The following is a 21,166-nucleotide window of genomic DNA, read 5'->3' on the forward strand; positions in this document are numbered from 1 at the left end:
GATGTTTGTCACATCACATTATCCATTAATTCTTTTGGCAAGTTGTATTTCCTATGTGAGTCAGCTACAATGAGCAGCGTCCAGAGACAGTGTTTCTTCTCAAGCTTTTTACATAGTATGCAGCTTGGTTTCCAACATGCAAGTCACACATGCTGACAAGAATCAGATGCACCTGTTCCTTGACCATGGCCCACTCCACAGATGCAGATTTATAGAGCCTAAAAAGAAAGGACTGAAGGGTGTGTACCAGTTGGGTAATTTCACTGCCAGAGATATTTTTAGTATAAATTGTGTACTTGCATCTAAGTTTAGAGTGATTGTAATTGTCAGAATTTTTGTTATACAAAAATAAGCAGCTGCTGAAGACCGAGGGCAGCTAGGGACCACAAAGCATTGAAAGTACTGATTCACATGTGGTAACACTTCTTCTAATGTGCCCATTGGGATTTCTTGCCTAAACTCTACCTTTACTGCCTGCTTCAGCAAAGCATCTTGCTTATTATCAATCTTAACAGAGCTTCTTCAGTTATTTTTTTGCTTTTCTTGTTCACTGGACTGTGAGAGGTGCTCTATCATCTTTTCCTCAACAACATCTGCACCTTGATTATAAGCTCCAGATTTTTCCTTGAAAAGCAGCACTATACAGTATTGTATGTATATACTGTGTGTATATTCTTCGCATTTCCCTGGGCTTGTCTCTGAAGTCTCAGAAGATTTATAAAGATAGCAGAAATGCATGTATTGTATGTATGCAGAAAGTGTGGTTTGCAGAAGTACAGCATGCAGATTATATTGTGCTTACCAAGAAAGGAGCAAAGGGGTTTGCTAGCCAAGGGCAAAGAACTCTCTTCTTTAAGCTTTCAATCAAAAACCAGTTTAGACATTTTTATCACATTAAAAAGTCTGGAGCATTTAATAGGTATGTGACAGGAAAAAAAGCAGCCTGAACTAGCTGACCAGTTTTCTTATGGGAAAAGCCTGCTGGGCCCAAGTTTTTATTCTTTGCAATGGTAATTATTATGCTGGAAATGCTTAATGGTGACATATAAAGTACAGCTGGTTTTAGACATGTAAGAATATTATCCTCACTTTCTATGGGGCCTGCTGTGCTTTGCATGTGACAGTTCTCTTGATTTTGATGGGCACTATACTTGATGAGTGTGTGTGCCACCTGTTACTAAGTTGTAGGAGGCCAGAGTGGATAGTGGCAGCATTAGTTAAGCACCACAGAACGCTTTGGTGCGTAAAGCAAGTGCAAATGGCAAAGCATTTTCTGTCTGTCTCTGCTAGGGTCGCTTTGTCAATTTTTATGGTGTAACAAGTTGCATCTGTTGATTTCCATTGCATCTGATGGCTTCCAAACAGACTCCTCTGCCTTTGACCTCCACTGTCACATCTAGAATCACCTTCACGTTTCGAGGCATTTTCCCCATGCACCCCTTGGTTTGTGTGCAGCACGGGGGAATGCTGAACTCCTTGTCTCCGGGAGCCCTGCCATCCCCACTCCCTAGCTGTCACAATAAATAACCCCACTCTGCTGTTGCCTGGAATGTTGGCACTGTTCTTGCCACTTCTTTCTTCTTTACCCCTCACACATAGACACTATTGTTTTGTTTTGTTGGTCTTTCTTAGTGTATATCCCACCCTGTTCTTTCCTTTCCAGCCTTATTGCAGAAACCCAGCTTCATACTTGGAATAATCTCTAAAAATAGCCTTGCTTGTGGTGTCCTAAACTGTTTCCATTTCAGCTATTCCAAACTACCTACTGTTCTTTTCTAGCACTGTGAAAATGCTGCCACCTTCCCTTTTAATTTTAGCTGTATTGGCCTTCTTGGGCACTTCAACATTCTGTCGAAGCCCACATTAGTGTCAGACATTCCATCCTTGCTTTCTGCATTTTTTTCTGTTGTTAGTTCCCTCCTCCTCTTTTCAATTCTTGTGCTCTTCCCCACACATCTGTTTCATTTTTCTCCCCTAATGCTTGTCCAGAATCAAGAATGTCTTCATATTCCAGCATGATGCACATTCCTTCACCTTTCCAGGGAGAGAAGAGAAGAGAAGAGAAAGCGCTGCTTATCTCTCTGCCTGCATGAGCGTGTTCCACTATGTATGTGTCCCTTTCCACCTCAGTAGAAGTGGAGATCCCAGCAGCAGGTGACAATGAAGAACAGTGATGAGGAGGCTTGGAGAGGTAACAGCTCCCCCTTTTGTTTCCTGCTGTTCAACACTGAACTGCATCTTAATGTTAGGAATTTAGAGAAAGTAAGTACCCAGACTCTGGTGTCTCTAGTTGGTCCAGAAAAATCTGAATAAATGGAACCTCTCAGCATGCTGTAAAGCCTGCTGTTTATTATGAGATGTCAAATAAGTGTTCAGAATGGGCTTTGTATGCCAGCATGCCATACCAGCACTCCTGACTGGCAGACTGGCTCTACTTTTTGTCTCCATACTGGACGAATAGGTTACATACCAACACTTTTATTTTTATCCCTTTTGGAATACTGTGTCAAATCATCCATTTGGAGCAATACAAAAATTGAGATGCCTTTCCTCCAGAAATTTTCATATCTATTGTGAATAGTTGAACAAGCCAAAATGCATCCAGCAGGAAGATTTGGAGAGGCTGCTGGCTTGGAACACTCTCCCACCCCCTCTCTTTAATAGTTGACAAGCCTGGTTTTGCCCCATTTTTTAAACAAGTGATACGTTAATATTCAGAAAGACATTTTAGAGACGTTGTTCTCAAGTAATGTAAACAACTGAATACTTCAATAATGAGTATAGCACTCTGTTTTATCAGATAAACTTACCTCAGATGTCTTATGCAGTCTCATTTTACCCTGAAGAGAACTATCAATTTGATAATGACTGATGTGACAGGGAACATAGCACAATGTCAAGCAAGTTGTTTTAATATTTGGTTAGTAGAAACGTATATGCAAATTGCATGGTTTCTTTGAGGCTGGGATGAGTGAAAGAGACTGTGATGCCATGTTTTATGCATCCACATCTTCTGTTTATGGTTGACTGTGAACTTATCAGCTAAAGGATTGGTGACATTTTTTATCCTTAGTCCCATTACCTGCACAATCTTTCTTATTCTGTCTCCATTGCTTTTAGAGCTTCTGGGCAGTGTCACAACAGCCATTTAAAAAGAAATCTGGCTGAAACAAATTTACAAGAAGTGCTTACTCTGCCACCTACCTACGATAATGAAGTAACAACAATAATATTAATAATAATAATTTAAAGTTCAGAACCAGTTGCTTTTCCTCTTGAATCTCTAGGAAATTAAAGCTATAAATAGCTGATAGCCTGGTATATCTCAAACATGGCTGTCCATACTTGGACAGCTGTCCTGCTGGAAAGAGTGCTTCTAGATTTACAAATTGTAGGCAGCATTGTATTTTTAGCCTTGCCTAGTTGTGATACATTGTGTTCAGAACTGTGGCAATCCCATCCTCAGCAAAATGCCCAGTTGTTTATTAATCAGTTAATACTGGATGTTATTGGTGATCAGAGGTGTATAACCTAAATTTTAGCTCTGGGATATCTTGCTGTCAGTGTTTTCAGACTGTCTATATAGATAAATAATTAGCTTCACTAAGTGTGTAATTAAGACAAGTCTTGTTAGCCTCATTCTTTAGAGGGGAAAAAAGGAAAATGGAAAATGGCAAAGAGTCGATCCAGGACTCTAGAGCAGTCTGGCTAAACATCAACTGTAACCCGGATCCCTTGATTCCCAGCTAGCCCAAAGGGGCTGTGTTTTTCCTGAACAATTGGTAATGAATGTTGTTTCTGCATGCAACAGGTAGAGTGTTTGGGAGAGAGGAAAATAGACGAGTTGAGCCTCTACAACAGTGTTTAGGACAGGCAGTTTATGATTATTTTTTCCCCATCTGTTAAATGTCATCCGGATTCATAGATCTGCTTTTTGCACAGTGATGTTGAAGTGCACACCATGAGCACCACATGTGTTTCTTTTCCTCTTACTGACCTGGGAGGAATTGGAGAAAGAGCCTTTATTAAAGACAATTAGTATGTTCTGTTTATTTCTGGTTTTTTTTCTATGATTGGAACCTGAAAGCTTGTCAGAAAAATAAAATTAAACCAACCAACCATTAACACTAAAGCTCTGAGGGAGCTGCAGTCTGTTCCAGCCAGGCATTAGCTAGGGCAGGTTACAGCTGCCCAGCTGCTGCCCTTACTTGAGCTCAGGTTGCATCACAGAACTGAGGAGGGAAGAAAGGCTGCGCCTACAAATCTCTGCTATCCAGGATTTGGATTTACCACAGCCACTGGGGCTGGGTAGTCAGAAGGGTGATAGATAATTTCCATTCCAACCAGCTGATAATGCTGTGCCTGCATTCCCCTACCTCCTAGCTGAGACTTGATTCAGGGCATGAGCCAACATACAAATGAGCATGATAGCAGGGGGTGTGAAGGGTGATGGAAACAAGAAAAAAGGATATGAGGTGTAAGGAAGGAAGGAATTTACTGATCAAATGCAGATAGTAGGTCTATGTTTCTTGCTTTTCATTCCATATTATCTTCTCTTGTTCAAAGAAGGGGATGCAAAACCCGCTTTCTTTAGGGTGTAAGGTGGGTGCTGAGATGAAATCTGAGCAGCATTATGACTTCTAAGATAGATACAAAAATTTTCTGACCAGTGCCATGGGTTAAATTGCACAATGACAATCCCACCTAAAAAGTATAAACCCTCCTGTATTGTCATGGTGACTGTAGTTAGTAGGCTTTATCCGGAGTACCAAGAAATTTGTAATTAATTTAAACTTTCAACAAATACCTACTTTTAACACACTCCCAACTGTCAAATACTGAATGCAGCTTTTTGATATTAATGCATTTTAGACCACTGGAATGGTTGCCAAAGAAGGTCATCTTAGGTTTGTCTGAAATTTTAAGCCAGCAATGTGGCTCCTGTTTTCTCAGAAACCATCTGGAAAATCGGTCAAACCCTGCAAATTATAATGCCACTTTCCTAATTTTAGATTTTAAAGTAATGTCTATGTTCCTCACAGCTTATTAGTTTTTAGAATATCTGTATATTTTGAACAAACTTATATTAAGTCATGTCAAAAATTTTAATAAAGTTTGGTTTGAACTAAAGTACCTGACCACAGAAGGGATTCTTTCAAAACACACAGAGATTTAGAAGTTATTACAAAAATGTGATCTTGACCTTTCGTTACATTTTATTAATACAAGGTCTGAGTCTGTGTCATTGTTTGGAAGCAGACAACTGTGTCCTCAGGACGTGGTCATGGATCAGCTGATATTTGTAGTTTGTTTTATTTTTGTTTCGGGTACTAGTTTGTGTTATTTCCAAAACTTTTCCTTGCACTTAAAAATGAAAGACTGCTAATATTAATCTGGTTTGGAAGTTTCTGTTGCCTTTTCTATGAAATTTGTAGTTAATAATTCGGTCTCTAGAATTTTGCAGTTGTTTTATGTCCTAGGATCCCTGAACTCTTGCATTCATAACAGGAATGATGCTCACTTAAGGTTGTTTGGTATTTATTGTACTCTCACCTGAATTCTTCCCAGGATTTTAATTTCAAACATTTATTTTTGTCTTCCTATCACATTAAAGTACAGGAATGACTTCTGCTTGAGATCTTTTAGAGCACTAAGCCTCAGAAGGAGGCTAAAAAGAAGAAACTGAAGTTCCAAATGTCAAAATAGCTCATGATTTTAATTAAAATAATTGACACATACTTCATACAGGCGTACCTAAAAGGGAGAAACACTGCTCACTGACTTAAAAGATGTGTTATCTGTCAGCTACAGATTAAACTACAATAGAAATCAAGTGCAGTATTAATTGCCCAAAGAGCATATTGAAGACTTTTTAATAAATCTGACAAGTCCGTTTCCTTTAGGGCTCATTGCTGTAATTATACAAGGTGTCAGATTTTACAAGACTGTAGAGAGAATTTGGGCTTAAGGAATTCAGAAAATACTTCATGTTTTGCAAGTGCTACATATTTGTGATTTTTTTTTTAATTATTCCATGAAGTAGCCTTTGTTTTAACACTGTCTTCAATTGAAAGCCACAGAGTGAAGTAATTAAACTTAATAAAAGTCACTGCTGTTAAATCGAGATACATTGTGTACATACATCATATGCTATAGCAATTCAGAAAAGATCTTGACAACTATTACACAAACCATTGCTTTCATCAAAGTCCAATTCATTCTCTGTTACTACCTGGGGAGGGACATGGCTTGCAGGAAATGGGATGCTTGACATTATACTAAAAATAAATCTTGAACGCCTCTAACACTTCTGCTTAACTAAAGATAAAACTGTAGCATCTTCCACATTTTTAGAGAACTTAATTTTTACATGGTTAGTGTTTATTATTGGAATGAGACAAAACAGGGAAAGTTCTAGGGAAAAGTTCTTCATCATATGCTCTCGTTATGAAATGAAGTTCACTTGACAGGTCAAAAGCAAAAAGTTACTGTTAGATGGGTACTGAATAATACGTGTAAATAAAAATGAATTGTCATTTAGTGTATCTTTTGATGAGTCAGATTGCTAAATTCTCTGTACAATTGACAGCATTATGAGCATGTCCCCTCCTGAAATCATTCCTTGGAAACATCCGTGCCTTTCCCCTTGCCTTTCCCCTTTAGTGTTGCAAAATTGAAAATGTGAACACCAAATTTTCTATCACCAGAAGAAAAGAACAACAATAAAAGTAACTACTTATTCAGTAAAGTTTATAGTTTTGTATGTATGGTTCATTATTTTTTAACACTTAAGTTTTTACTAACTTCCAGTTACAATAGCTCTGCGTTTTGGCTTACTATTCAAATAGGTACTTTTCATAGGAATGTGTATAGATGAGCTTCTGTTATTGCTGTAGGAGTTTCCTTGTGGACTATGAGTAAAAGCTTACTTTTTTATTTTAACACTTTGCTGTTGAAATGGCCAAGTTGTTTTTGTTTTTCCAGGCATTTCAAGTGGCACCTATCTAAAGCCTCATTTTGGTCAGCAAGCGAAGCTAATAGTGTTAGTTTATAATGGTCGTGCATGAGGACCAATCCAAATCCTATCAGAAGCTATGTGATGAGTCCAAATGACTTCGGTGATAAATTTGTAGTAAATTCAAAAGGGAAAATCCCCTCCAGTGACTCTGTGTTGCTGCTGAGTGTAGAAATAATTTGCCTTCTTGGGACTAGGTATTTGTTCGGAGGATGAGACAGGTTAATGATCTTTCTGTTCTTCAGTGGAGTAACAGTCATGCCATCAAATTTAGGCTCCTTAATAGAGTGGAAAGAAAGGCCCTTAATTTAGGTTCAGATGATTCAGCTCCATTGATGAAAGAGGCAACCATGATCAGTAGGATTAGCATTTGAGCAGGTGACAAAATTAGATGGTTTTGTTGTTACTAGTATTAGTTTGTTTTCTGTTTTGGGGGGAATTTGGTAGTTACTCCATTACATATAACCGTTTCTTATGTTGGATTTTTCTGCTGCTTCTGTGTTAGTATTAGTCTGATTAAGCTGTCTTTTAACATTATGACCATAGTCAATGCTTTTTATTTTTTCTGTACAACATAAAAAATATATAATTTATAAGAAATAAATAGTCTATTTCTTGCATCAGATTTATTGAATAAGTAATGTCTGTTGTATCACACTTATTTTTGAGAATTAATGAACTTTAAGTTTCTAACGACTACTGTGGAAGTCCGTTCTCTTAGAGAATTTGGAAATTATTTTTTTTTCTGAAATATTCCTGATGCTACTGCAAGATTATTTTAAGATTTAAGATTATTTTTTATGCAGTTTGTGTGTATATGCAGGGCTAAATTGTTGGTCTGCGCTGTGTAAGCCAAGCTGATATGCGCTCCTAATTTTTTGTTTCCGCCTCTGTTGGGCAGGCTCCCACTAAATCAATTCATTTAGAAGTTTGTGAGGAATTAAACCTGAGTGAATCATCTGACTGAGAAGCTTTCTGTAATGGCTTGATTTAAATGTATTTCTAATTGTCAGAACATTATACTGTTGCAAATGAACCAGAATAAGTTTATTTACATACCAGTTTTACATAACATTCACTTCTCAAAAAGGGGAATGCTCCCCCCCGCCCAAAAAAAAAAAAAAAAAAAAAAGAGTGGTAAGCACTTATGGCAGATAATGAGCATTTTAGAAAAAGTGGGAGGGCTGGGAAAAACTGTAGATACTAACAAACTAGAAAGGCTTTAGGACAAAAAGAAAAACATCTAAGGAAGCTGGGAGGTCATGTTTGGGTCCTATGGTCTATCCTAGGAATTCTACTTGTTAGAGATAATGACTGTCATTGGAGTTGATGACTGAACTACAGTTCGGAGCTTAAGTTAAGGTAGGACTGTCTCATTTTCAGCACTATGGTGTAAGCAATTGTTGTTTTCTGCTGTCAGCAACAGATACACTCATTTGTTAGCCTGAAGCAGAGCTCTGCAGTGGGCAGTCTCACAGAACTTGTATGAAATGCTGAAGAAGAGGTTAGTTAAGAACAAACCACTTCTTCTTTTGGTCTAATCTCTTAGCTGTCCCAGCATGCCAATGCATTCCAGCAATTAAAACAAAATGGAAAATGAGACAAAATGGAAATTGAGACCATTACTAGACAGTATGTGTTCAGGCACCTGAGCTCTGTTGTATGTCTTCTGTTGCTTCTGGACCTTGTTTTTGGTAGAACTGTTTTAAGTTCCCTGCATTAGTTGTGGGAATAATGTGTTTAAAAATAACGTGCTGAAAAGCACTCTTTTTAAAAAAAAAGAAAAAAAAAAAAGGAACAACAAAATTTGATCTTGGATGAGCGTGGAGAGCTGTGAAATCTTGGAATTGCTTTACATTGTAGTGTGGATACTGCAGAAATTCAGGACTGTGGCTCTCACCATTACTTTTTACACAGGACTCACACTGTAGTGGCTGGTATTTTCTAAATTTTCTTAAAACTTACTCTGAAATTTAAGTTCTAGTGTAGAAACCAAAGTTTTCTGTTTAAAAAACACCATCTCTCTGCATTTTGCATATGGTTATGCCGGTACATTTATGACCAAATAAATTTGTTGCTGAGGAGTAAATGTATGAAGATCTGAGTTTTCTTCCTGTAAATCTCTAGAAACAGTTGTAGTGTTTGAATATGAAAGTACTTCAGAGCCTTGTTAAAAAATGAAGGGGGCATTTTTATAAGAATTTCAGTGTTGTACTGCCTGTTTAGCCTTGGACAGCTAGTTTCTCACTCGAGTTCACAGCACTGCAGGTAGACTTTCTGGACTGGGATGAACTCCATAAAAAACCCCAAAAGTTACAGAGGTCTGCTCATATAGATCTGGTTGTCTTTGTTATGAAGAATCTTTTTTACCAAAGAGGAATGGTGGTGAAATGGGATATATGTACTTCAAGGGGCAGAAGAGTGGGAAATAATGTTAGTGTTTGGTTTTTTTTTAATTTCTTTCTTCTATCTGTAAGAAAAATACATACACCTGGGCAAGATTACTAAAGTCAGCATAGCATTCTGTGGGTACTTATACTTCGCCCTTGAAACCCACACAGACAGTAACTGATGCAGGTTTAGGTGGTATGATTCAAAGAGGTAAGTGGTGAAATGGCAAACACAGTATGGAGCCTCCTCACTTTTCAGTCAGCAAACAGTGATTCATTCCAGAGGGAAAAATAATAAATACTTTAAAAAATTTACAAATATTGTTATAATATTCGGGGCTAAGCAAACTGCGGAAATTGTGAGTTACTATGTTTTAGACTGGGGGGGATCAGCTCTAAGGAATACTGCTGTCCTTTCCAACAGTGTCTCAACATTGACAGGATGTTTATGGGATCCAAGGAGTATCCTATCCATCACACTAGCCAGCCCTGTGGGTTAGTTTAGAATATCACCTATTTCCCCAAACATTTGCCTGCTTTGTATTAACAGAATCCTTTCTTTCTCCTGTTCAGCCACACCTTGTCCTTCTTTTGGTCAAAGAATGAAAAAAACAGGATTTATAGTCCCTCCACCCACCTTTAGCTTAGTACAGCCAAGCTTACAAAAGAGGAAGACTTCTGTGTTAAATTATGCTGTTCTGGATATGGTTAATTTTGTGTCCTCACTCTTTGGGTAATCCAGGTGAATGAAAAGCTGCTTTTTTTCATGTGATCCAAATCATGTCTTCAGGCATAAATCAGTGTTGAAAGAAAGGGAGATAGCTCAAAAGGCATTTAACTACTGCATTTGAGAGACTTCACCTACTTCTTCCTTGTGGTCATTAAGTCCTGAGGTGTATTTTATATGAGTGTTCTTTCTGCTTTAGCGAACAGTATGTATTCAGAGGCATTTTTATACTTTAAGAACCCTAAATTAGTGAGAAGAATTTGATTTTAATTTTTAAAGGCTGTTTAAAAGTTTTAAAATTAAAATTTTAGTCTTTGAATTTAGTTCCTAAATCTTCTCTCTCCCAGTTGAATCTGCACACATTTCATAGTTACTAAATTTCTTTAAAGAGAGTAATTCTTGATTCTCATCATAGTGAGGGTATATGCGTGCATACATTTACAACCATATGAACATTAGAATGTCATGTTTGTTTGGGTTTGGTGGGTGGGTTGGGTTGTTTTTGTTTTTTACTTTCTTTGAACTGCTTAAAAATTGATTAAAAGAGATCCAAAGAGTGATAGGGGAATATTTTATATTTTGTTTTTGCGATCTTAAAAGCTAACAGGGTTATGGAAGAATGGATTTTTGAGAGAAGTGTAAGAAATGTGAGAGGCTGAAAAGAGCTTTTCTAAAGGCAGAAGGAATTTTCTTCACCTTCTGTACAGCTGCCAAAGCATATGGCTTAAAAATCTTGTTACAATTCATCTGACTCTTTACTACATGTGCTCAAGCCATCTTTCCCTCATGCTTCATCTGTCTCAGTTCATCTGTAAACTGTATTGACCTGTGAGAGAGCAGAGCTAGAGAAGAGATTGGTATGATGGTAAATAACAATGAGTTTGAGTCCCTGAGACAGAACTTGATTGCTTGATAAATTATGAGCAATCAAGCGTGTTTTCTTGCAGCTAAATGCAAAGTTATGCAAATAAGAACGACTGTAATTCTGGTTTGTATGACAGAGGGCTGTGCAGGGCTACTGGGTGCTGGTCCAGACCCCTGACTTCAGAAAGGCAGCTGGAAAAGTGGAGAGGGCTCAGGCTGAGTCCAAGATTTGAAAAACGTGCATTGCAGCAGAAACTGAAGAGCTCGATCTATTTAATTTACCAGCGATGAAGTAACGAGACAACTTCATCATACTGTGTGAGTACCCAGACAAGGAGAAGATACCTGTAAAGGAGGGACTTCTACAGAGCTATATTTCTGTGAATGGATGATGAACTCAGCAAAGTTCAAACTAGTAATAAAGTGCATGTTTGTAGTGCTAAGGTAATTAGTCTATCTGAAAGATGAATGGCTCTTCCAGCACTCTTTACATCCAGGATTCAGTGTGCCAGATGCTGGACAGGATGTTATGATGTGTCTTATACAGGAGTTCAGAGCAGTTCCAGTGCTTGTAGGTTTTGCAGTCTGCGTCTGTATGGGGTTCAATGTCAGTAAAAAAGGGTAAAGGCCATGTAAATAGGCTAGGGACTGTGGAATAATATTCTTCACAGTCTTAACAGTGTCATCGCATTTCTTATGTTTTAGCACAGAATGTGTCTGCTTTTCCCAGAAGAACTTCACATGCTGATAGCATGTATTGCTGCATGAACTACCTGTCGTATTTGAAGTAACTTTTTTCCTTGGGAACATTCTGATAGTGAAAGTCATTTAAACAGATAAGGGAGTGGTCAAAATGCCATAAAAATGGAGTGTTTATCACTTCAGGTGTGTATTTTTTTAAGTTTCCTTTAAATCTAAGGGATATTTTTCCAAGACCTTTGAGGATTTGTTGTATAGGATGGGGTTTTGTTGGTTCTGGTTTCAACTTTACCGTTAATGAAGCCTGTGAAGTCAGAAAACAGCTTTCTGAAGCTGCTTATCTACAAATGTAGCTTTGCTCTAAGAACAAGCACTAAGTTTTCAAGGTGTTGTGATTATATTGAGCTACTGTGTGAAGTCTGTGAGCTGTATGGAACAAGACACCATCATGCTACTGCAATGGGATGGCTCTCCTATTATGCAGCCTCCTCCATGGAACAAGGAAAGAGCAGCTCTTTGTAGCTCTAAACTGGAAGAGACCCTAAAATTGTAAGTGTATTTTTAAGAAATAATAAAAATTCAGTAATCTACCACATTCCCTGAAAGGATCTCAAAACATCTTATGGTCCTCATGAAGAAGATATTATTACTCTTTTACAGAGTGGTAAGAGCCAAATGCACAGAGTTGACAAAAAGAGAAGGGGGCTTTCGATAATATACTAAATGTAGCTGATTGCTTCTTGGCCCTAGTTCCTTGTCCTCTGTTTGTTCAGAGCGTCTCTTCATCAGGGAAAAAAAAAGTGCAGATGAATAGTCTTAAATATTGTTTAGCCTTATTTTTGTAAATGGAGAGTACAGATATGTATTTTGAGTTTTCATCCCATTTTCAATAGAAGTGAACACTTAATGTGTTCTGTCATATTGTATTTGTCAATAACTGTTAAAATGTATTTTTTACAATTATGGAGAATGAATTCATTTATCTTATTCCTAACGCTTTGGAAATGTGATATGTATTTTTGATATTCCTGTATCAATGCTCAAAAAAGGGCAGGAGATAAAGAGATAGGCAGCATGAAAATGTATTTCACGTTTTTTTAGTAGTAAGAGTATTTTTTCAGTAGAAAACTATCAAAAGTAACTGTTCTTAAAGTCCGTGCTGGGACAGAGTCTTAACAGTATCCTCTGAATTCTTTTGTTCTTGTTCTTTTTCTTGTTAGAACATTTTTGATACAAACGAAAACAAGACAGAGAAGAAGGATACTACAAAATTCTTTTTTTTTTTTTTAACAGTTGCATCTATTCTGGGTTTAAAGTTCAGTCAAAGTAGACATTTCTAAGAACTTTGTGGAAGCATTGTTATCTAAGTGGTAATATTTTAGTCTGCTATTCAGAGTTTTGGCATACACAAACACTACAGAGATGATATGCATAGCATAGATTACACAGGCTGTCATGCTTTCCCTTGAATTTTATGTATGCTTTTTATTCTTCTCACTTAGACAAACTTTGCTTGGGCTGTGTGCCTGCATTGTAACAGAGTAAGAACTGTACTGGCTACGCTCAGCCCTCTATCATGCTGCTAGAGACAGCCAATAGTAGGTGAAGGTTGTCAGAGGAAGGGCTAGGGTAAGCAGTCAAGAACGGGGTAAGGTGGTGTTCACCTGTGAGACAGGCAGTAGTGTGTGAGATCAGATTATTGTGACCATGTGCTGTATTCATCCTCAATATACTGTTTCACAGAATGATTTGCTGACATCTGTGAGTCAGTCTCATCTTGCTGCTGCCAAGTGTATTCCCCCTCACGCAAGATTTTCTGGTCCACTGTATAAAGGAGTAACCAAGATACTGTGTGTCCTAGATGGCATTAGTAATCAGGAACAATGCAGATGCACTTTACTTCAGATAAAATGAACCTCAGTATTTCAGAGTATGTAGTTGGGACATTTTCTGCTGTGAAGCAGCATAACCTAGAAGGCACCAAGGTGTTGGAAAGGATACTGAATAATTTGATAGTCTTTCTTGTAAGGTCCATACGTTATGACTTCTGTTTTATATTCTACATGAACAGCTTTGTTCACATTCCTAAGCTTGCAGAAATGCACAATACTGCAAGCTAATTTTATTTAATGCCCTATATACCTAAACAGGTTTTTTTCCCGATGAATTTTGACCTATATATTATCTGTATCTTGAGTTACGTGTAAAATACCACTGAAAATACCCAGGACTTTATTTAATACGAATGGATTTTGAAATACAAAACAGGAAAAATGTGTTTCCTACTACCTGTGTAGTATAGAATTTAGAATGTTAAAAAAAATAAAATCTGTTTATGTAGGATCTGATGTTTTCCTGTAAAAAAGAAACACTTATGTATATTACAGGTTGTGGTATTCTGTGTCGCCTAGGGCTGCGTTAATCCCAGCCTCATTATACTCTAGAAGTGATGTAGCATGTATTTAAGCTAAAGCAATGTTACAGTGCAAGTGTTTTTTCAAGTAATTAAGTTCAGACGCATATTTTACAAGTATTTTTCATTTTAAAGTTATGAAACAAAAATACTCTTACAAGGAAAACTCTTGATTTGGAAATGCACTGTGACTTTTTAATACTTCTGTGTGAAAGGAAAAACGAAAAGTCACCTTTTTTTCCCTGCTTAGACTTTGAAATACTCCTAAAAGACGGTAATTGAACTCTGCTTTTTCATTCCATTTCAGGTTTTTCTTCTATAATCATGGCAAAACCTTACGAATTTAACTGGCAGAAGCCAGTTCCCTCTTTCATGCAAGATGGAGCTGTGTTTGATAGATATGAAGAGGTAAGAGGCCAGTTGCATTTCATTTGCTATTCTCTTTTAAATATGTAGATGTTACGAATATTTCATGTTTTGCTTTCATTGTACACAAATAAACTTTCAAATAACTCCAGAAATGTGTGTGGGGAGGAAATACCAACACACTTTATTGCTATACAGATTTTTGCTTTTAAAATAAATAACTTTAAAATATATTTGATCCCTCTGATTTGAAATAAGCCCAGAGGAAGAGAAAGGGAGATTTGGATCAACATATCTGTAACATGCATAAAGCGCTTATCTTTGCAGATTCATAAAGCACATCGCTGAACAAAGTGAATCCTTCCATTTTTTGTACATCTATCAAATGGAGGCAGGGGGGAATATGTCTTTATTTTTTAATATATAAACTGAGGACCTGCATCTCACAAAGGAAAGTAAGAGAACACAAAACTTTTATATTCTGATTCAAATGCATCATTTGAGAACTGGAGTGGTTTTTATCTACTTCAGAAAATCAGCCTGTACTCTATCTGAAATATGATTACTATAATGCCACTTTCAGCTGTGCTTTAATCCAAATTTATTAAAGGAATGCAAAAAAGACATTTTACACAGACAGCCGAAATAAAGTGCTGAGACATTTACCTTATACTCAGCATTGATATGCCTGTGAGAATAATTTTATCAGGGTCTATTTTTAATCTTGTTTGGACAGGAAGTCTCTAAAAGTTAAAGGTATCTCAGTAATGTCTTCAGGGATAGTAGTATTTTCCTCTTATGTTTTGAAATGTAAGTAAACGGTATTTTTTATCATGAGGCCTGTCAAGATAGAGATAGTTGTTTTACCCCGTATTTTCAGTTTTGGGGACAGATAAACTAAGAAGATACTAGTGGACACTGAATTCCTTAGAAAGGAGGTTCATAAAAGCTTTATTTTCCTTCAGCAAATATTGCTTCAGAAACTCAGCCTGTGAGGATCCAAGTGAGGGGGTATGGCCCATGGTTTTTCTCTTCCACCTTAGATGACAAACAGAGGATGGGCAGATACAGAAAAGAGATTTAAGTGCTCAAATTTTGGTGTGAGATCAAGAATGCTTGGTGAGGCACCTGAGTCCTTGATGCAGTGATAGGGAGAATGAGACATCTCAAAGTTATACTTTTGCACTGTAGGTTGGTGTACTCAGCAGGCACCTCTGCGACACCAGATAATGCTGGGCAGATGTGGGGTGAGATGGTAGCGCCAGAAGTCTTGCTCCTTGCAGCTGAATTTACTGCCTTCCAAAACCCTGTAGAAAGGGGCTCCTACTTGCCACCTGTGGAACAAAATGTTTGCCTATCCACCTGCTGTTCTCTAGCTGCATTGCTTGCTGTAAGTTTTGCTGCAGTTTACTCCAGGTTTGCTATGGTACAGTTGGAAGCCTGGTTTGTTTTCTTGAAGGGAACTCTTCTGAAAACATTATAAAGGCTTTCACTTGGGTAACTAACTGTATATTTTATCTGCAATTTTACAGGAATCATCAAGGGCTGTAAAAAAATCTAGTGGCTCAAAAGTTAAAATCTGTAGCCTGTAAGCAGCGAGCACTTGATGGTTTGGCTGTTTGATACTATCAGATTTATGATATACATAGGCGATTATTTAATTGTGTTGTGGTAGTAACTAGATAGCCTACCCGAGAGAGACCATTGTTTTAGAAATGGCTATGCAAACGTAGCCAGATCTGATTCCTATACTATAAGGCTTGCAGTTTTCAAGAAAAACTTTTCAGATCCAGGATTCTAGTTTTCATGGAAATTCTGTGCTTAATTCCTCACCCTAACAGAAAGGTCATGTTGGGGAAAAAGACAAATGGTAAGTCAACTACAGTCATACAGCAGGTCAGTGTGGAACTGGGACTTAGGAATCCTGTTATAGGGTCTGGGTGACTGAACAGCTCTAGTACAGCATGAGAGTCTTTTATGTGCCCAAGTTTCATCGAGCGGTTAGAAAAATCTGGGTTATTGCCATGTGGAGCAGTGTCTTGATCCGTCTTAAGGGACCCTTAACCAGGAGAATTACAAAATTATGGAAATATATTTTAGGCCAAGCATTATCATGTTTGACTGCTGGGAGGTCTGAGTCTAGCACAGGATTATCTTGGCAGAATGTGGGAAATAAAAGTCAGACTTGATTAGGAACCTTACTGGTCACATTGCATCTATGGGGTCTGATGGTAGATGCTTTTTTTACCATACAAGGCAACAAATTGCAGAAAAAGTAATTTGATCAATAGAGTCACAGCTGGGGTGGAACATCAACATGAGTGCAGTTTACATAGACACCTTTGTGAAGACAACGTTTTTGGTGTATCAAAAGCTTTTTGATACATGGGGACACGATAAATGAGAAAAAGTTGCCTGGCTTTTATTGTGTGAGTAATCTTCCCGGGAAACACAAGACGCACTCATTTTGATTGGTAGCTAGCTGCGTTTCTGTATGAAACAGGACTCCAAGGGCTGTAAAACGAGTAAATCTGAGGTGTCTGGCAACAGGTAGGTTTCATAAGGGACGAGTGTTAGGGTGAAGGCAGGAAAATAGAAGTATGGGAAAGCAAGATGGGCAGAGCAGTGCGTGCTGGAAACTCATGTATAGTGGTGTCAGCTCAGACTGAGCTGCAGCAACTTTGTGCTTTCTATGTCAGCTCCCCCACCTGTAAAATTAACATAGTTGTTTGCTACTTGGATGGAAGACTGCAGTGTATCAGTCCTTAAAACCTGTAAATCTCATTTGAGGACCTAAAGTGTTGTCCAGAAGTGGACACCATTCAATAATTAATGTGTCCAGGGAAAAGGAGCAATTATCCCAAACACAGCGTGTCCCCTTTGCCTGTGCCCATCTAGGAGGGCTCAAGGACATTACCCAACTGTGGATCCAGGAACTTGCTTGTCTTCATGCCCAGTGTCAAGTCAGGATAAGACCTGACTGGAATGTAACCATTCCTTAGACCACCTGATGCCCTTGTTCCATGGCAGAGGACAAAAAGGCTCCTGTGGCTGCCGGCCTGATGTCCTGCATCCCAGGTCAGGGTGGGGAGCTGCCTCAGAGTAACCCAGTGAGAACAAACTGTCCTGGATAGATTTACTGACTTAAAAGCGTGCTCCATGGATTGAGGACCTTGGAGTTTTTACCTGTTTTTGTTACCTAAATTGAAATTGTCCTGACTCTGAAAATAGCTATGTATATTCATGTGCTTGCTGCCCTTGCTATACGCACAGGAGAGGACATGGCATTTCAGAAAGGTACCTCAGTCTTTAACATAGAACAAAGTACTGATTTCTGAAACAGTAAGCAGTGCTGTAACCTGCACACATGTTTGTTGGTTTTCAATTAAGGAAGTCAGGAAGTCCTGGATCCTTTTTTTTTTTTTTTTTACTTAAAAAGTGATTGATTCTGCACAGTGTTATCCTGCATTTTAGCTTAATTTATGATGCATTAATTGAGGCTGGAGGTGTGTGGAGGAAGTTTCTTTTTTAATTCAGCTAATCTTTTTTTTTTTGCCTTGTCTAGCCTCTTTGGTATGCCATTCTTTCTTGATTTCTCTACAAATCAATATCGTTCAAACTCTGCTTGCCAGATACTCTGGCTACAAAATGCTTGCGGCATGCATCCTGTCATAGTCTAACAGAAAAGTGCTTCCCAAATTCTGATTGTTAAAATGAAATGTGGTCATTTGATCCTGAAGGTAGTATTGGCAAATTACGTGTTTTTAATCTTTACGGAGTTTGAAGCATTTAATTTTCAATAATTTTTCTGAAGTTCCATTTCATTAAGGTTTTTGATTAGGTAAGAATCACTGCTTTTATTAAACAAAACAAATCTTCATAGCTGCAAAGTAGTAGGAAAATATTAATTAAGTACATCCCAATGTCTCAAATGGCAGCAAAAAGACAAATCATTAAAAAAGATAATTTTTTTAAGCCTGCCTCCCTCATTTCTGATTGCCTTGGCAATAGCAAATTCTCCTGGAAGGTATTTGGGAGAAATGTAACTATCTTTTGGTTTTGAATAATGAATAAATGTATGACATTTGTCAAACTGACTAAAATAATGGTCTGTATTTTATTTTCTATAGGAATCTTTTGTCTTTGAAAGCAACTGTCTCTTCCAAGTGGATGAATTTGGCTTTTTTCTGAGCTGGAGAAGTGAAGGAAAGGTATATTACTGTTATGTCAGGAAGATATATTAGATATTATTGCACTTGTTTTATATTCTGTCTAGTTTTTAAAAATCTAAAGTACTGTGTTAGTTTATTTACAAAACTAGCCTTAGTCCTCTTCTTTTAGAATTGGCAGAAGTGAAGTATTTAAGAGGGAATTAATAGATATAAAAGTGAAATACACTTTTTACTGTTAATTAACAGTGTTTACAAATAGGATTCATTGTTTATTTTGCTGCAATTCCTGATGGAGCCATGTGTCAACAGACCTTTGAACTTGTACCTTTTTTTGCCATTTCAGGAAGGACAGGTATTAGAATGCTCCCTGATCAACAGTGTTCGTTTTGGAGCTGTACCAAAGGTACTCTATATTTAGTTTATACTCTTCATTTAAACCAAGGGTATTTAAACTGAAGGTGAAATGCAGGACAAAGTTAATTTCTTTAAAAAAATACGAGCAATGCTGCTTTTATTTTGCAATCACAGTCTAAAATTTTAAGTTTTTAAGTCAAGTAATCTGGTGTGATTGCAGTGGGAAGGTTCTGTCATCTGGTCTTTCTGATGTAGTACAGTGCTTAGCTTTCAGGATGCGGTGGAGGTTGAACAACAGACATTAAGAGGACATATCAGGAGTTTTTAATTATTTTGTAACAGTGTATTGTGATACTTGTTTTAGGGATCTGGAAAAAAATGTTTCATATTCCAAATGTTGTTCCTATCTGTTTAAAATTTGTTGTACCCTCTTGCTCCATTGACATAAAACATAGAAAGTTTTGTTTGCATCCCTCTTAATGCAGTTAGATGGTCAGAGAGGGCAGCTGGTCACTGTCTGCCATTTTGAAGAATATCAACAGATGTACTAGCCAGGAGTTCTGGAAAAACCCAAAACTTTGGAAATATTTTCAGTGGTATTCTTCAGAAAGAATAGGTAGAATTGTCTGAAGTGAATTGTGGGCCTCCCTCCTCCAGGCCTTTAGTTTAGAAGATTTGTTATGAAGCAATAGATGTCTGTTAACACCTCTACATTACCACTTTCATGTGTTAAGTGTTTCTGTCTTAACTGTAGGTAACTATCTTTTAGTAGTTTTCTTGGGAATCTATAGACTAAAATCTTTCCCCCTGTAGCAAAAGGGCATGAGAAGTGGTAGTGCAGACAACCCCATGCTTCATGTGCTGTCAACCATACCATTATGCTTCAGACTTCACCTCTGTCTTTATGTAGGTAATTTGCTCTTTATGCCCATTAAATCTATAGCCCTCGACCCTTAACAGAGATACCAGCTTGTATGACATGTTAAGAAACAGCCAAAAAGTCACACAGATCATAACTCTCAATAACTATGGACTTAACTAGATTGGAATAATTTACTTAGAGATTAATACTGTTCTTCTGTTTCCAGTCTTCGGAGTGATTAGTTTTTCATGATGAAAATATATGTAATTTCTAATTTAACTTTCCAAAATGTATTTAAAATACTTCATTTACTTCTGAGTTCTCACAATGGCATTCCTAATTGTTAGAATATATTGTTTTTCAGGTTTACACACAATAATTCTAAGTGAAAGCACTCATTTAAGATGATTGGCAAAGGTTTAAATTTGTTAATGGAAATGCATCTTTACCATAGTGCATTGCAGAACAGAAGTATTGCAAATGTAACAAGTTATTTATTCTGTTTAACAGGATCCCAAAATACTATCTGCACTTGAGGCTGTTGGAAAATCAGAAAGTGAGTTGGAAGGACGGATAGTGTGTGTTTGCAGTGGCACAGATCTGGTGAACATCAGCTTCACTTTCATGGTAGCGGAAAACACAGAAATAGCCAAGGTATTTCACAATTAAACAGTGTGTGGGAGTTTAAAAAAAAAAAAAAAGAGGGGAGCTCCTCAGCAGTACTCAATTGTTTTTCCTGAGTAAATCAGCCTGCTTGGCTGACTGAAATACCTGTTTTAATGTCTTCTGCCACACTCTACAGAGCAACATCCATTTGGAGCATTCTGTAACACGTCTGTGTGCCACGGTGAAAAGAGAATTGTGACTTTATCAGTCTGTGCATGCATGGTGATTTATCAAAAGTAGGCACCGAGACCATTAAATATTTAAGACACAGCATTCCCTCAGCTGTTTAGTATCTCTCTGTGGGGCTTGTACAGCAGACTTTGTGACAATTATGCAGTGGATCTGTAACACATAGGGATGCTGAAGGGAAGTGCAATTACTTTCATTTTCCTGGTGGGTGCAGCTCAGCCCTCCAAAATTTTGTTCAGCGATTAACCTAATTGTATTGTGTGGTTCATGTTATCTGAAAAGACAAAAGCAGGAAAGAAAATTCTTTACAGTTAAGTGGATTCCAGTGTAGCCAGGTTCTTTTCTGTTTCCTGTTGACATGGAACAATCTTAGAAAACAATGGTGCTTTTTAACACGTTATCTTTCCTGAGAGCTTAAGATTGCAGTTCATGATGCAAGTTATGTGGCT

At 37.6% G+C, this 21,166-nt stretch overlaps 1 protein-coding gene across 1 annotated transcript in view; it reads left to right on the top strand.

Moving 5' to 3' along the window:
* Positions 1-11,819: 11,819 nt before the first annotated feature.
* The window catches only part of PLCB4 (phospholipase C beta 4), a 97,746-nt gene continuing 88,399 nt past the window's right edge, over positions 11,820-21,166 (top strand). Inside the window, exons 1-5 of the mRNA XM_075035452.1 lie at positions 11,820-11,881; positions 14,416-14,516; positions 18,605-18,685; positions 18,990-19,049; positions 20,373-20,516. Coding sequence (XP_074891553.1) covers positions 14,433-14,516; positions 18,605-18,685; positions 18,990-19,049; positions 20,373-20,516 — 369 coding nt within the window. The 5' untranslated portion in view covers positions 11,820-11,881; positions 14,416-14,432. The remainder of the gene's footprint in view (positions 11,882-14,415; positions 14,517-18,604; positions 18,686-18,989; positions 19,050-20,372; positions 20,517-21,166) is intronic.

This window comes from Buteo buteo, chromosome 9 (genome assembly GCF_964188355.1).
Source record: "Buteo buteo chromosome 9, bButBut1.hap1.1, whole genome shotgun sequence".
NCBI lineage: Eukaryota > Metazoa > Chordata > Aves > Accipitriformes > Accipitridae > Buteo > Buteo buteo.